Source organism: Parasteatoda tepidariorum, chromosome 3 (genome assembly GCF_982258835.1).
Source record: "Parasteatoda tepidariorum strain Cologne lab strain chromosome 3, Ptep-v5.0, whole genome shotgun sequence".
Taxonomy (NCBI): Eukaryota; Metazoa; Arthropoda; class Arachnida; order Araneae; family Theridiidae; genus Parasteatoda; species Parasteatoda tepidariorum.
The window spans coordinates 71533562-71548201 of record NC_141757.1 but is presented as its reverse complement, the minus strand read 5'-3'; the positions used below and the strand labels follow the sequence as shown (position 1 = coordinate 71548201).

The 14640-nt window shown below is 28.2% G+C and overlaps 1 protein-coding gene across 1 annotated transcript; it reads right to left on the bottom strand.

Moving 5' to 3' along the window:
• Positions 1 to 2991: 2991 nt before the first annotated feature.
• LOC107441853 (uncharacterized) lies at positions 2992 to 13452 on the bottom strand. The gene is made up of 5 exons (XM_087159520.1): positions 12694 to 13452; positions 7766 to 7961; positions 6088 to 6216; positions 4366 to 4431; positions 2992 to 3169 (listed from the first exon to the last, which is right to left on the bottom strand). The coding sequence occupies exons 1-4, from the start codon at positions 13299 to 13301 to the stop codon at positions 4405 to 4407; spliced, it is 960 nt and encodes a 319-aa protein (XP_087015646.1). The 5' UTR covers positions 13302 to 13452; the 3' UTR covers positions 2992 to 3169; positions 4366 to 4404.
• Positions 13453 to 14640: the final 1188 nt, after the last annotated feature.

Below are 14640 nucleotides of genomic sequence, written 5' to 3'. Positions count from 1 at the left end.
CTCCCTCAAAAATAAAGCAATAACATTGTGTGATTTGTGTTTTTGATATAATACTATAAAGCCCCACTTTTGTAATTTTTTATAGAATTTTTAAAATTTAATATTATTATAGATTACACTAATGAAAACTGCTTTGAATGATGCTAAAAAATTGACCTAATTAAGAAGAAAAGGTAAAGATATTTATCAAAAATTTAAAAACACACAAGTGTTTAATGCTGAACTTTTATTTCAAAAAATGCTGATTTCAGAATTATATTGTTACCATTTTATACAAAAGGAACATAATGGAAGAAAAAAAAGAATGGAGAATCTAAAATACCGTGCATCTTGCATCTCAAATTGTGATTTGATGATGCCCTTGTATTTTGTATATTTCAATAGATACTGTCAAATAGATTATGTCCCGATCATTCTTTATTTGTGATAATCAAATAAAAACGATAAAAAGCATATATAGAATTTTTTTCACTCTATCTCAACCTCTTCGATTGTTGAGTTCGGTCAATTTAGGAAAAAGGTCTCATAAGCTTAATCAATTTACTTTAGTTTATGAACTATTTTGATACGCCCGCTGGCTGAGTGGTAGCGCCTCGCATCTCCATGCCACAGGTCTTGGATTCCATTCACGGACCGGACAGGGTTGACTCAGCCTTTCATGTCAGTGGGTCAATGAAATGAGTACCAAGTATGCTTGAAGATTTAACAATGGAAGATTCACTTTCGGCTGACCACCCAATCAGAAAATATCCTGCACTGCAGAGCCCAAGGTCAAGGAAACTGGGATGGGCTCAGTAGACTTTGTCCCCCGATGGTCTGTCGCGTCACTGATTTTAGTTTAGTATGAATTATTTTAACCAAATAATATAAATTAATCAATTAAGTAATAACATAAAATTTTAAAATCTAAGGTAAATCATATCCCATTGTTTTAATATTGATTTCCCCCTTTTTTAGATTATTGAGTCTTGAAAAGAATAAAGGTGTCGTAGCTTTTATACAATCTTCGGATTCTCTCTCTCTCTCTTAGAAAATCATTTTTTGATATTATCAGACAATGCTTCTTTTAAAAGGATGTTGCATTGTAAATGTTTTGATTTTGATACAGAAACTTGCAGAAGCTTAATGTAATGTTAACACAAACAAATTATAACAATAACACAAACAAATTATTTACTTATTTAGCGTCGGTACATTTATATTATGTGTAATATTAGGTTTATAACACGATGCAGTTGTGATCCTTTCATGAATCATAGTATTTTTCTTAGTTTTTCCCATAACTTTATACTAAATTTTTAATGTAACTTAAAATTGTGGAAAAGCAAATTAATAATTTTTGAGGTTTGTAACTACAAGGAGTTATGTTTAGAATGTTTAAAACATCAAGCGCTTAGTTTTTGGGCTGCTGGTATTGCAATTCCGTCACTAAAATTACGGCAAAACCTAACCTAACGCTCAGAGGATAAAATGTTCCTTAACAGGGGGAAAAATATCTTGTCACGAGATACAACGTCTCTACCATTTATACCGATGGAACATAGAACACGAAATATATATATGTACATGTATGCATTATATGTATATATATACAGAGATTAATTATATGGTTGTGCAGTTTCGTATTTTTATCCATAAATATTCATATTAACTGTACTCGTCAATGTGATCTTAGCTTATTTATGAAACTTCCATGTTTTCATGATGCCTTTTCCGACAGGGTAAAATTATCTGAAGTGATAAAGAGTGACGGTGCTCATACTTTTCCAAAAATCGACAGTAATATTTTCATTTATTTCCTTTAATTAAAATGAGCAACTAATATTTTTCCTTCTTTTTACTGAAATTGGAACTAAAACGAAAACTGACAATGTTATTAAAAGCTTTTAAAGTCAATGATTTGCTTTTATAAGAAATGTTAACATGATTGAAACGAAACTTTAAATTATATTGAGTAAAAAAAAAAAAATAGAAAAGAACAAAAATATTTTTAAAACTTGTCTCTAAAGGAAGATGTTAATTTTTAATTAAATGTTATTCCTTGATGATCATTTTTCTTTGTAAAATTCTTTGAGAATAAAAATATGTACAACATAAACAAGTGCATAATCTAGTTTTTATGTATATATAAATATTTTTTAATGCCCCTAGACGTACAAATTTTTTTTTCTTGCAGTCAGAAATGAGTTTATCAATTTTGTGCGGTAGGGCGTAGCATCAGGATGCTGGAGAGAATTAATAATGTAATTCTTGTCAACTATATTCTATGTATAAATAGTTCAGTGATCACCGCCCTTAATAAATATATATATTATTCAATTATCAGAAAATAATATTGAAACGAAAACACACGAGCAATTCGAAAAATAAGTTTTAGCCAAGGAAAAACAAAAGCAAGAACGAATCTAACGAATCGATTCTGAAGTAAAGAAAACTTTCTCCGGCTCAGAGTCTGAGGCCGTCGCTGCTGTGGAAGCAAGTAAAATCGCATTTCGAACACAAGAGGAAAACGATTTTTAATTCACTCACCGATCTGAGTAAAAACTCGTGACCCTACTTGAAATAGTTTATCACATAAACAATGTCAACGGCAGTTTTGCAGACAATTGGCGAGGGGAGTTCTTTAGTTAAAGAGACTGTAGGTGGGATTAAAAATATCAAAATCCATTTATTTGCTGGATGATATCTCTAAAAATCACCTTTCGCTTCTTCTTAGTTTTATCTTGTAACCACTCAGATTTTGATGAGTTGAGACTTACCATCCTTGGTAAAGATTCGCCGTTTTTTTATTACGTTTTTCTTATTTTCCTCGGCTAATTGCATGTGTTACTTCATATATGATAACAAATATTCTAAAAATATATATTAAGAGATTGCTTAAAATGGAACACCCAGTCTATGTATTGTATCTAACTTGTGTGTACCAGTCACATTGTTTTTTTTTTTTTTATAAGGATGTTTAGTGTACATGTGTTATCATTTCAGTCAAAATAGAAAACAAATGAATCTTTTATTATGCGGTGGATAAAGAATTTTCATGTTTTCAAAAAGGTGTTATCAGACACTTAATGAATGACAAAATATCATTAACAGTATTTTGCATCTTCCTTCTTTAATCTTCGGGAGAATAATCTAGCAGGATTTATAGTTTCTCTGTTTTGGTTAGTTTCTGGAAAAAAAAGAAGAAATTTTTACAAATAATTACAAAACAAAATAGCCACTCATCATAAAATTGCTTTTAAAAAGCGAAATATTAGTAAGAAATATATTAATAAGAAAAGTATTTATAAGAAAATAAGTGTTAGTAAATAAATAGCCCTGTAGGGAAATAAAAATGCAAGCATATTAAATGTAAAATTATTTTTCTTATTACTTTTTAAATTTTTTCTTATTAAATTGTATAAAAATTATTATTTTACCACAAGTCTGTGAAACTCTAACTTTTTTAAGAGGTATTTTTTAATTGCCTGTAATATTCGAAATTTATTTATTTTATTAACTCTTTGCAATCGTTCTACTTGTCGAAATTAATTATTCTTTGATGAACATAATAGACAGGATAAAGAAGAAAAAAGTCCTTTTTTTTAAAAAAGAAAAGGAAAAGAGCTATTATACTTTAGCGCAGTTTTTAAAATATTATTTTAAATTTTATGTATCTCCAAAGCCTATTGACTTAAGTGAACAATATTGCTTAATACTGAGTACAATCAGCACATGGCAGGAACGATAATAAAGCTTTTTTATAAAGTAGTCATACGAGTGCAAAGGGTTGAATTTAAAATAATTATGAATTAAAGCTTTATTTATTATATTTTTGTGCTTCCTTTAAAGGATTTGGACTTTTAACCCTAAATACACAGAAAGATCTAAAATAATACCTTTCCAATTTTGTTATGCGATTACCGATATCACCTAATATAGATAGGATTGATAAGTTCTGCTACTCTACTTATTTATAAACAAGTAAAGTTTTTGTTAACAATACTTTAAATAAACACTTTAATGATACTTTAATAATACTTTAAATAAATACTTTAAACAAATAAATTAAAAAAATTAACAAACTGATTTTTCCGCTTGATATTTCCATGTAAGCACGCCGTGTACAGGTACCTCTCTCTTTCATTTTTGCAATTTGGTGAAGATTAAAATTATAATTAAATTCATTACACGAATTACTGAATATCAAAGTTAAAACGACAATTTTACATCTCGAAACTTATACGTTTAACCATAGTATTTAAGTTTGTTTCATTATAACAATCTCTTTAAAAACATTTTGTGTTAAAAAAAATACATTAAATACAAATAATATATAGATATATTTTTGTACCAAAGAATATAGTAAAATTTTAGATTTCTTACCAAATATCTTAATAGGTATTTAGCAAAAAAATATTTTTTTCATTCTTTACTGGTTCTGTGTACAGCCTGAAAAGATATAACATATATTAAAAAGATATGATTCATAATTAATATATGATAAGTATTACCTTAATTTTTAAGTATTTCAAGTATCACCCTCTAAATACACTATTTTTAAAAAAATAATATTCAGATTTTTCTGTATAAAATAATAATGTTAAAAAATTTTTTCTTTACCCCGGCATAATTTTGGAGATGTTTGTCATAAAAAGTGCACATAGTAAATTATTTATAAAATGTTCCTGTTTTTATGATCCACGGGACAGCGTGATTTTTTCGATTCAAATTCATTCGATAATAATACATAAATCTTACTTCAAAACATTTAGTATTCACACTAAATCTGAGCTCCGTGAGAATAATTTAACTTTAAATTTTCAAAATTTAAGGGATATAGTTAGTATTCAAATATCTATTTTTGAAAAAAAGCAAAAAAACAACAACATATATTTCCATAATTAAAGTAAAATAGTACTAAATTTCTTTCATACTTTTTTTAAATTCTAAACATTATTTAATATCTGCCGAAATTCATTGTGATTTCGGGAATGACACTTCAAATTCAGTTGCATAACTTGTAAGTTTCAAAAATAGTCGGATCACTGTGGTTTACATGAGTATGAGTAGTTAAAGGAAGGAAAAAAAAAACATTTTTTCCCCTCTTCCAGTTATGTTTTTCTTTTGGTGCCCATGCAATCATTCTCATCAAGAAAAATTAAGGACGAAGGTAATGTAAGAAAAAACAAACTATAATTCGATTTCTTTTTCTCCACTTAGTAGTGAATCAAAATTTTGCATTCAGTACATTTTAGGCTTACAGATAGTATAGAAATGGATACCCTTAATGTATATTTTTGGAATCAAAAATAACCTAAACATCGTATGCACATCAGGGATTGAAAACTAAAAGCATTAGGAATTGCAAATGACAAAAATGATATCAAAATCTGTCGAATCACTAGTGAGGAAAACGGGATGAAAAACATCAGAGCCAAATTGAATCCCCATTGAAACTTGGAGGTATTTCCAAAAATTAATCTCTGTTTTTTTTCTTTCGAAAATGAATGTTTTGATGCTTTCTAATCAGCCTTCCTCAGTAGTGGTTGCATCATTTCAATTTACGCAATCAGTGATAAACTGAAAACATTGTTTGAAAATGGTAGAGAATATTACAAACGAATCACTGCTAAGAGTTGACAAGCATTGAAGGGTTTAAAGCAATAATAAGTCCTCCCCCCCCAAAAAATAAACATTTGTTTTTATAGTTCTGTAAAAAGTAGTTACAAATTTATTAATTTTAAATTAGTTTTTGTGCATTGCAAGAGCTTATGATTATGATTATAATTGTGAAAGTATGATTAAAATTTTATAATCAAATTGTAGTATTTGCAAACAGGAGAAAATAAACACGAATTTTAATTATAAATAAAAATAAAAATTTAAAGAAAAATAATTGTTATCATTATCATGATGTTTTTAATATTGTAACTTATCTTTGTCACTTTCTTCACAAATTGGAGTTTTGATTACATTCAAAAATTTTTAACGAAAAATTTAAAGAACTGGCATTTATATGGTTAATTTAAGTTTGAAATAGAAGTACTGGAATTGAAAATAAACATTTTTAATAAAACCAAAACATTGTAAAAAAATAATAATTACCAGTTCTACTTCTTCACGTAATTTGTCCATGTCTTTTTTCAAAGATTTACTTCTGTTTCTCCAAAGATTCATTTCCTCTAAAGCATCTTGAATGTTTCTTTGGGAGTCATCATAAGCTGATTGCAATTCCTAGAATGTGATACAAACAACTTATTAAGTTTTAAACATATTGGATATGACTTTAAAAAATATTATTTCTTTTATAGTTAAACGACTAATTTATAAATTTGAAAATACTTATATTTTATTACTTTCATAAAATATATTATATAACATTTACATTTTATTTGTACTAGTGTTTAATTTTTGGAAGTGATATTAAAATTGCAACTTAAAATGCCTGGGATGGAATCCCATATCGATAATAGTATTACTCTCTGTCCTTGGTATGGAAAAAAAATGTACTCAGTACCGTAGACTTTCACAGTTATTTATTAATTTACCGTAATGAATCATAACTACTTATTTATATTTCAAGAATGTATATTAAATTTGAGAATAAAGAGAAGAAAATAAATTCTATAGGGCATTCAAACTGGGAAGAAAAATATTTTGAATATTTATTAATAAACTTTATGATAATTAAAAGTTTTAATTAAACGTTCTATTGAAAACATTAGATTAATTTTTTAGGGAATAAATTAACAGTGCCACTAGTTTCTGAAATTGCAGCAACTTATTATGTAATTTTTTCGATTTGAATTTCTCTTTTCAATAATAAAACTTAGCATTTTGTGCTAAACTAAAATAAAATTTACGATAAAAAAATTAAACTAAGGTAATACTATTTTTGACTCTTAATAATAGATGTAAGTAGCATGGTTGAAAGTAAGAATAAAAAGAAAAGAAGCTGATAGTAAAATATTTAATTTCCTGCTTGTTTTTAGAGAGAGTAAAAATGTGTGACTATCACAATTAATTAAGAGTTTTTACGTAGATTTATTTATAAAATTTCCTTCAGCAGTGATTTTTAAAAAGTAAAATACAAGTAACATTATGAAACTTTTACTATTCTTAATTATAAACTATTTACTATTTCTTGGGTAAGAAATTATCATGTTGCACAGTATGCTACAGGACTATGACATGTAGTAGTCATGTAAACCTGAGTAAGAAATTTTCACGTAGTACAGTACAGTTACATGTAGTAGTCATGAAGAACGAAGAACCTGGGTAAGAAACTGTCATGTAGAACAGTATAGCATTATAGAACAGTATAGCAGAACAGTATACATGACTGCTCATTGTAGTTGTCACGTAGAACCTGGGTAAGAAACTGTCAAGTACAGCTACATGACAACTTCATGTAGTTCAGTTAATCTTAATGAATATTATATGTTTGAAGCAAATCCTATAATCTCATTAAGGTTGCAGGGAAAAAAATTAAAACATTTCTGCAAAAACCTGGAAAAGCCAGGTTTTTTCATTAAAGCCTGATAAAACCCGAGTTTTTTTAAAAGTAAAACTCATAAAAAAATAGCTTTTCTCAAACCCTGTTTCTTTGGAAGTATATGTTTGTAACAATATCAATTAGAAGGAATATAAAGTGAATGCGTGAGTGCTATGAAAAAAAAAACTGCATTTTATTGTATAAACACTTAATAAAATACGATGCTATTTTTATACAGTTTGAAACAGTCTGTGGTACAATTGGATGGTATTGGATGTTACCACTTACCAGCAACTGAAGTGCTTGTCTCTTGCAAAGCTTTTGCAAGTCGCTTGTTTGGTCTGAAGTCACGTCAATTGATTTGTGAAGTCCGGTTATTTCATTGCTGTACTTTGACTTTAAAGAAGATAATTCGGATGTCAGTTTACCACTGCAATCTGATAGTTTCCTGTCAAGGCTCTCAACCTGATCTTGTAGTACACGGCTGTAAAACAGAATCACATGTTTGCTTATAAATTCGGAAGAATAATTACTATTAAAACAATTAAAAAGAAATAAAAAATAGTATTAGTGAAAGAGAGAAATTTTATATCTTCTAACAAAATTATTCATTATTCGGGAAAAATTTCACTTATTTAATCGTAAGTTTTAGTTAGCTGCAAGTTTATTTCTGTACTATTTATCTTCAAGTTCTTAGATTTAAAATGGTGAATGCTGACAAATTATTAAAAAATAAATAAATTATTGTTTAAAACTATATCTGAAACTTGTGCACTGAGTAGTCATTTTATGACCACCTGACAGTTTCATGCAAATGATCTATTGGGTCACAGTATTGGTTTTAGTGGCCTCGCGTAGTGTAAAAAAGAAAGCTGAGCTCTTAAGACAGTGGCAGTGTAAGTGAATTCCTTGAGAAGTTGAAGTTGGAGTTTTATGATTAGATGAACTTAGGCGTGGGGTGATACAAGAGCTAAAATTCTGATATGCTGTTAATATTGTGAAGGATTATATGGTTTGAGGAACACGAGGAAAATTCCTCTTCATTGCGTTGGCCCTCACAATTCCTAGACCTCAATTCATTTGGTTACGTAGTTGAAGTTAAAGGAACTATCCGGCAGCTTCATTCATAATCATTTTGTCTTTTAACACTGGAAAGTCCTATTCATATACCACAAACGACCTATCATGGTCGCTTGTGGTATATGAATAACATATGAGTAGACGTCGGCTGGATTAAAGTTAAAAGGTAGAAAACGACATATTACGGAGATGGTAGTAATAAAGTGATTGCTCAGTGGATATTTAATGATATTTAAGAATAGCTACCTTTGTTCAAAATTAAAAAGCTTTATGTAAAGTCAGAAATTAGTGGATTTTAAGGAATTAAATTTTCTAACCAGCGAAAAAAAAGTAGAGAATTATTTTTAATAAAAGAAAATTTTGCAAATAGAACATAATTTTCAGAATTTTTTCTGTGTAATTATAATTATATTTAATTTTAAAGAAATTTAAAATTAAAATATAGTGTCAATTTATTTTATGAGCTAAGCTTACCAAAAAAAATACTGAATTTAACTATAATTAATTAATGCAAAAGATCATACTGTAATTGGTAATATAATTAATATTATTTAAGGGAATGCATTTTTAAACAAAGAGCTTGATATCTTAATTTTTTTATCTTGATAGATTTATAGCTAGTTATCTTGATTTTTAGATTTTATGAATTTTGATTCTTTTTTTCTGGAGAAAATTGTATATTTAATAAAATTTGAACTGGCGCAGAAATAGAACGTCCCCGACCAGAGTAAGTGTGATATTATTCGGAAAAATACAGTTTATTTATTCTTAACTAGCTGCCTTAGGCGATCATCTGATTTACTTTTTCAATGTATCAACTAGTAGGAACAAATAGTATTTTTTATGCATTTTCGCAACAGAAAAACTAAACCATATTAAATCTTTATTAATTGTAAGCAATCATATTAAATTTCAAATATTTTTTACTTAATATTGTTTTTATTAGTTTTACATACTTTTCATGTATACTTTTCTTCCCAAACAAACAATCTAAAGCTGGGTAGGCTTCAAGTCACTATCAGAAATTGAGGTCCAGTTCTATACAGTTACAACTCAGTGCTTCAAGGACTTTGCCATCACGATTTGTGATCTCAAATATACTTATTTGAGATTAATTTGGCTAATTTTCCGCTTAACGACATTAATTTTTTAAAACTAATTTGAGAAAAATGCTTTAAAAATTTTTCTTAAGACTATAAGACTTTTCTTAAGACTATTGATTATTTGTCTTAAGACTATAAGCTGTATATATAGTGCAAATATCGAAAGTATTTTATTGTCCTGTTCAAATGTTTAATCCTAGATTTGAATAATAAATGTTATTTTTAGCAGCGTGTATTTAAATTTAAGCTACCGCCAGAAGGTCACAGCAGCCGGCACAAATAAATAACAGATGAGCTAAGTTTTTATGATGACATATTTTCAGAAATTTTGAACAGAAGCCAAATGTAGATACCAGAGATAACATTATTTTTTGAAATGCAGGGAAAAAAAACTGTCAATTACAAAATACTTCGAATAGTTATTTTTTTTTTGGTGTAAAAATAACAGAAATCTGAAAAAAAAAGAAACATGATAATATAAAATTTGAGTTCTTTTTTCTAATTGTAACAGTTACATTAATAAAACCGTAAACTCATATGAAAAGCAAACAGAGCTCTTAGTTATTTAAAAAAAAAATAGAGAAATATTTTTGCTTTTTAAATTGTAACAAATAGAAGAATCGTAAAATAAAGTAAATCATTATTCCGCCTGGATTTTTTTAAAATTAGTTTTTGGTCTATTTACGAATAAATTAAAGATAATAGTTTACTTTTTGGGACAACGAAAATAAATTAATAATAAGATATCACTTTCATTATTAATTAGTTATTTGTACATATTTCAAAGCGGGGGTACCTTCCCTCTGCAGAGGATCAAAATTGTGATGGCATGTTTTCGGATCAACCTCAGGGTTATTTTAATTTCCCAGACCGTCGAACATATAGCCCATTGTTTAGCTTTAGTGAGACGTAAATAAATACTACAGCATATTTTTTTAGCACTTGTGTATTCATATCTTCTTTTTTTTTTTTAAAAAAAACCTGTGTATCAGATTTTTATAAAGGGCACACCTAAAATATTATTAAATAGTTTAAAAAAGGTATATAAATAAATAAAGTTTTATGAAGTGTACGTTATGTAATTTAATAAAAGCAAATATTGTATATTTATCAATAAACTAAATAAATAATAATAATTTGTTGTATTCACATCATATTTAAAAAAAATGGCAAATTATTTCTTAATGAGCGTTGAACAACACATTTTATTTAGCGGATGAAGGAATCTTAGTATTCAACTTAAAACTTTATAACTTGGAAATCGATGCCGAAGACTAAGGAACACCTGTGTCTCTACAGAAAACTTCTTCAATAAAACTAAACATTTGCTTCATATGGAAAGGAAAACCTCGAAAACTCTCCCTGGTTAGATTGATGGTAATAGAACTCTTACCCATGATCCATCGATTAGTAAGGATGTTTTGCATCAGCTTTATAATCGATGCAAGTTGGCAGTAATACACGAATCATTCAGCTAACGTTATATTCGAACCTAGGTTATCACAACAGAAACTCAAAATTTAGAGCGTAACCCTAAATGAGACCGAAAAGATCGAAAAAAGAGGGCCATACCTATTTTAATTAATAAAAAAGGGTGAAAGCAAGCGGCTTATTACTTTTATGTCCTACCGAATAAAGCGACAAAACAAGTAAAAAAAATTTTTTTTAAAAAAAGTTGTGGTTCTAAATAAATAAGATAAACATAAATAAATAAATAAATAAATAAATAAATAAATGAATGAATAAATGAAGCTTTATTAAAATGCTTGATATTTTATTTAATCAACGCAAAATGAAAGTTTATCTCAATAGAAAATAATACTAGAAATCTTACTTTTTTAAAGGTAAGTTAAAGTTTTAAATTTGTTTTATTTTTGACAAAATAAATGTATAACTTTTAAAATAGGAAAAGGAACTTAATGGAAAGTCTGAACAATTGTAATTATTAAAAGATTAATATCGAGGATTTTTTTTTAAATCCTACAAATTAATCTATCAATTTTAGTAAGGTTCAATGCAATAAATCTAAAATGATTTTTTATTTCTTCTAAATTTTGAAATATTTGTTATGGAATATAATACTGAAACAAAAGCAATTCTAATTTTCATTTCACTATTTTTTAAATTTATTCACTTGAACTTACATACTGATTAATTCATTTGAATTCCCAAACATTATTATTTATTTATTTATTTTTAAGGTTGCATTTATTTCAATACACTTTCGCTTCTTCATTTATTCCATTTTCTATCAAAAGCATGCAAAATATGCATGTCAACATAATATTTAAGTAGATGCTGTTTGTAAAGACGTTTCCATTAATTTTGCATCCAACATCGGGAGTAAAAATAACTTTATGATTTGTTCGACAATTTTAAGTGAGAGTTTATTACTTCGTATACTGCGGTATTGTGAAGAAAAAATATATACTTAACTTTAATCATATTTATATTCTACTCATTAATTTGTGATATGCATGAAATGATTTTTTAACAACATGGATTATTTGTACTAATCAACAATGTATTTTTTGTACTGTAATATTTGAAAAGACGGGAGCTGTGTAGCAGCTTTAATTTCACGAACAATTCAAAAATGAATAAGTATAAGTAAGTAATTGTTTGTAATTAAAAAAACATGTAAAAACGGAATTATTGACTACAGAGAATATGAAAGTAAATAGTTGAGAATTAGTTATGATTTATCATTCTTTTTACTGTTTATACTCTTTCATGGTATGCTTTCACAAAGCCTGTTTTTCTTAAAAGTTACTTTATAAACAAAATGTATCATTATGCAACAATCATTATAACATGTATTTTTATATTTATACCATTCATAAAAGACTTAATTTGGTCAATGGAGGAAAAATAGTAGATAACATCGAGAGTGCATTATTTTCAATGGCTATAATTTTTTTAAAATCTTTTTTATTTTATTTATTTATTTTATAAAGTCATAGAGTTTTATATGCTTTTTTTTGTTCTTTTCCACCAAATAATAAAGATATGAAAGAATTAACAGTACCTCACCTCTTTTCCCGCCATTGTGATGCTCGGGGTCCATTTGTAGTAGTTGATCCACCACCAAGTTTCCTCTTGTTTTTCGTATCCAAATCCATGCTAAGATCTTCAGTCGCTTTCGGCAAGGTCCAGAAGGCTGCATCATCATACAAACTCTTTGGTCTGGGAGGAAGTGGTGAATCTTCTGCAGAATTCTTGGACATCATTTTCTGCAGGCGTTTTTCTCTTCGGCTGTTAATGGCTTCTTGAACTTCATCGTCTAGTTCGTACGAGGAACTTAATGTCGCATTTAATCTTGATTCAAATGTAGAACTTCTTGTAAGTTCATTCAAGGAGGGCGACGGAACGGACTTTTGCCGCGACATTGAAGGCCTTTCTAGAGAAGCTTCTCGGATAGCAGCTCCGGGAGATGGAGACCCGGTCAAAGTTGAGTCGGCAAACGTTGAAAAATTCAAGTCCCTCCTGTCCGATCGTAGCTGGGTTTTTGAAAGGGAATCGGAATATCGTTTTTCAATATCGGTTAGGGTATCCGAGTACAATCCTGTGCCATATCGATAATTGTCATTGTAGATGGAGGTGTAAGGTCTTCGCCAATTGCTGGAACCTCGAGGAGCCATTTCGAATCGATGTGTTTTCTTTTTGGTTGTCGCGAATGAGAATAGAACCGAAGAGGAAAGATTTTCGTGTCTGTCGAGAGGAAGGTCTTGGCTCGATAATCTACTTCAAAGGAACACCAAGAATTTTCCGCCTCCTCTTTCAACTATGTTCTTTTTTTTTTCGTTCCTTAAAAAATATTCCCTTGTTTCTTTGTCGTATCTTCATCTCCTCTACACCAAATATTTATCGCTTTCTTGGCTTATCTTATTGGAAGTGTTTTAAAATAATACATTTTGGGACAACAAATTTAAGAACAATTTATATCTATGTTTTAAAAAATGCTAAGTGATTAAAATATGTCTTGGCTGTTATTGGCGAGAGAAACTGAATTGTGACTTTAAAAATAAGTATAGAAAATAGCTTCATAAAACCATTGTTAGTTCACTAACGCGAAAATACTAACTGCAATATTTTTATAAAAGATATAAAATTTAATACTGAATATTTGAAATGAGACTAGGTTGTTCTTGCTTTAATTAAAAACCTCATTTTTAAATTTTTATAAAAATATAATCCATTGCAAATGATTAAGTAAATAAATTAATGTTGCATAAAAATAGTATTTTTTTCTATTTTGCGAAAGGTGAATAAGAAAGAAAAAGTATCTACCCATAGGAAAGGATACTATTTATTCATTTAAAACAATCAAAATGCTTGAAGACAATTTTAAGATAAGAAAAAATTTAAATTTTGGAAATAATTACTATAAATTACTGAAATATTTCAATAGGTATCAGGATATATATATGCAACTTTGTTTACATCATTAAAATACAAAACTAAATTTATTTAAAAATTATTTTCCTTTTTATGTATTTATCTTTCATTATCGTAAAACATTAGGTCAATCCTTAAATATGCACTGCTTTTTTAAAAGTTTGAGCCCAATAACTTAATTTGGTGATTCAGCCGACGACACGCTGAAGGTAGTTTTATGAAACAGGTGTCAGTGGAAGTATAATTACCTTCGTTCATTTTTCCTAATTATTTGTTCATTAGTTCTAATAAATCGAATTTTAAGTATACGACTTCTCTAAGTAACGAAATATCAACGTAAGAGACAAAAAATTCAAAATTGAGATTTTTATACATTTGGTATCTTTGCTGAGTTATAAACGTCAGCACTGTAGCGTCCACGTAGCGTAAACCGTGGGAAGGCAAGACATGCAAAATTAGCGTGGCGCTCAACGTGTTAAGGCTTGAAAATGCACCAAGCCAGTTTAAGTTGATGAAGGCACGCTAAAAGCATTAATTGCGGCAAAACTGGTGAACAACAAAGACTTCAATGAGAGATTTAAT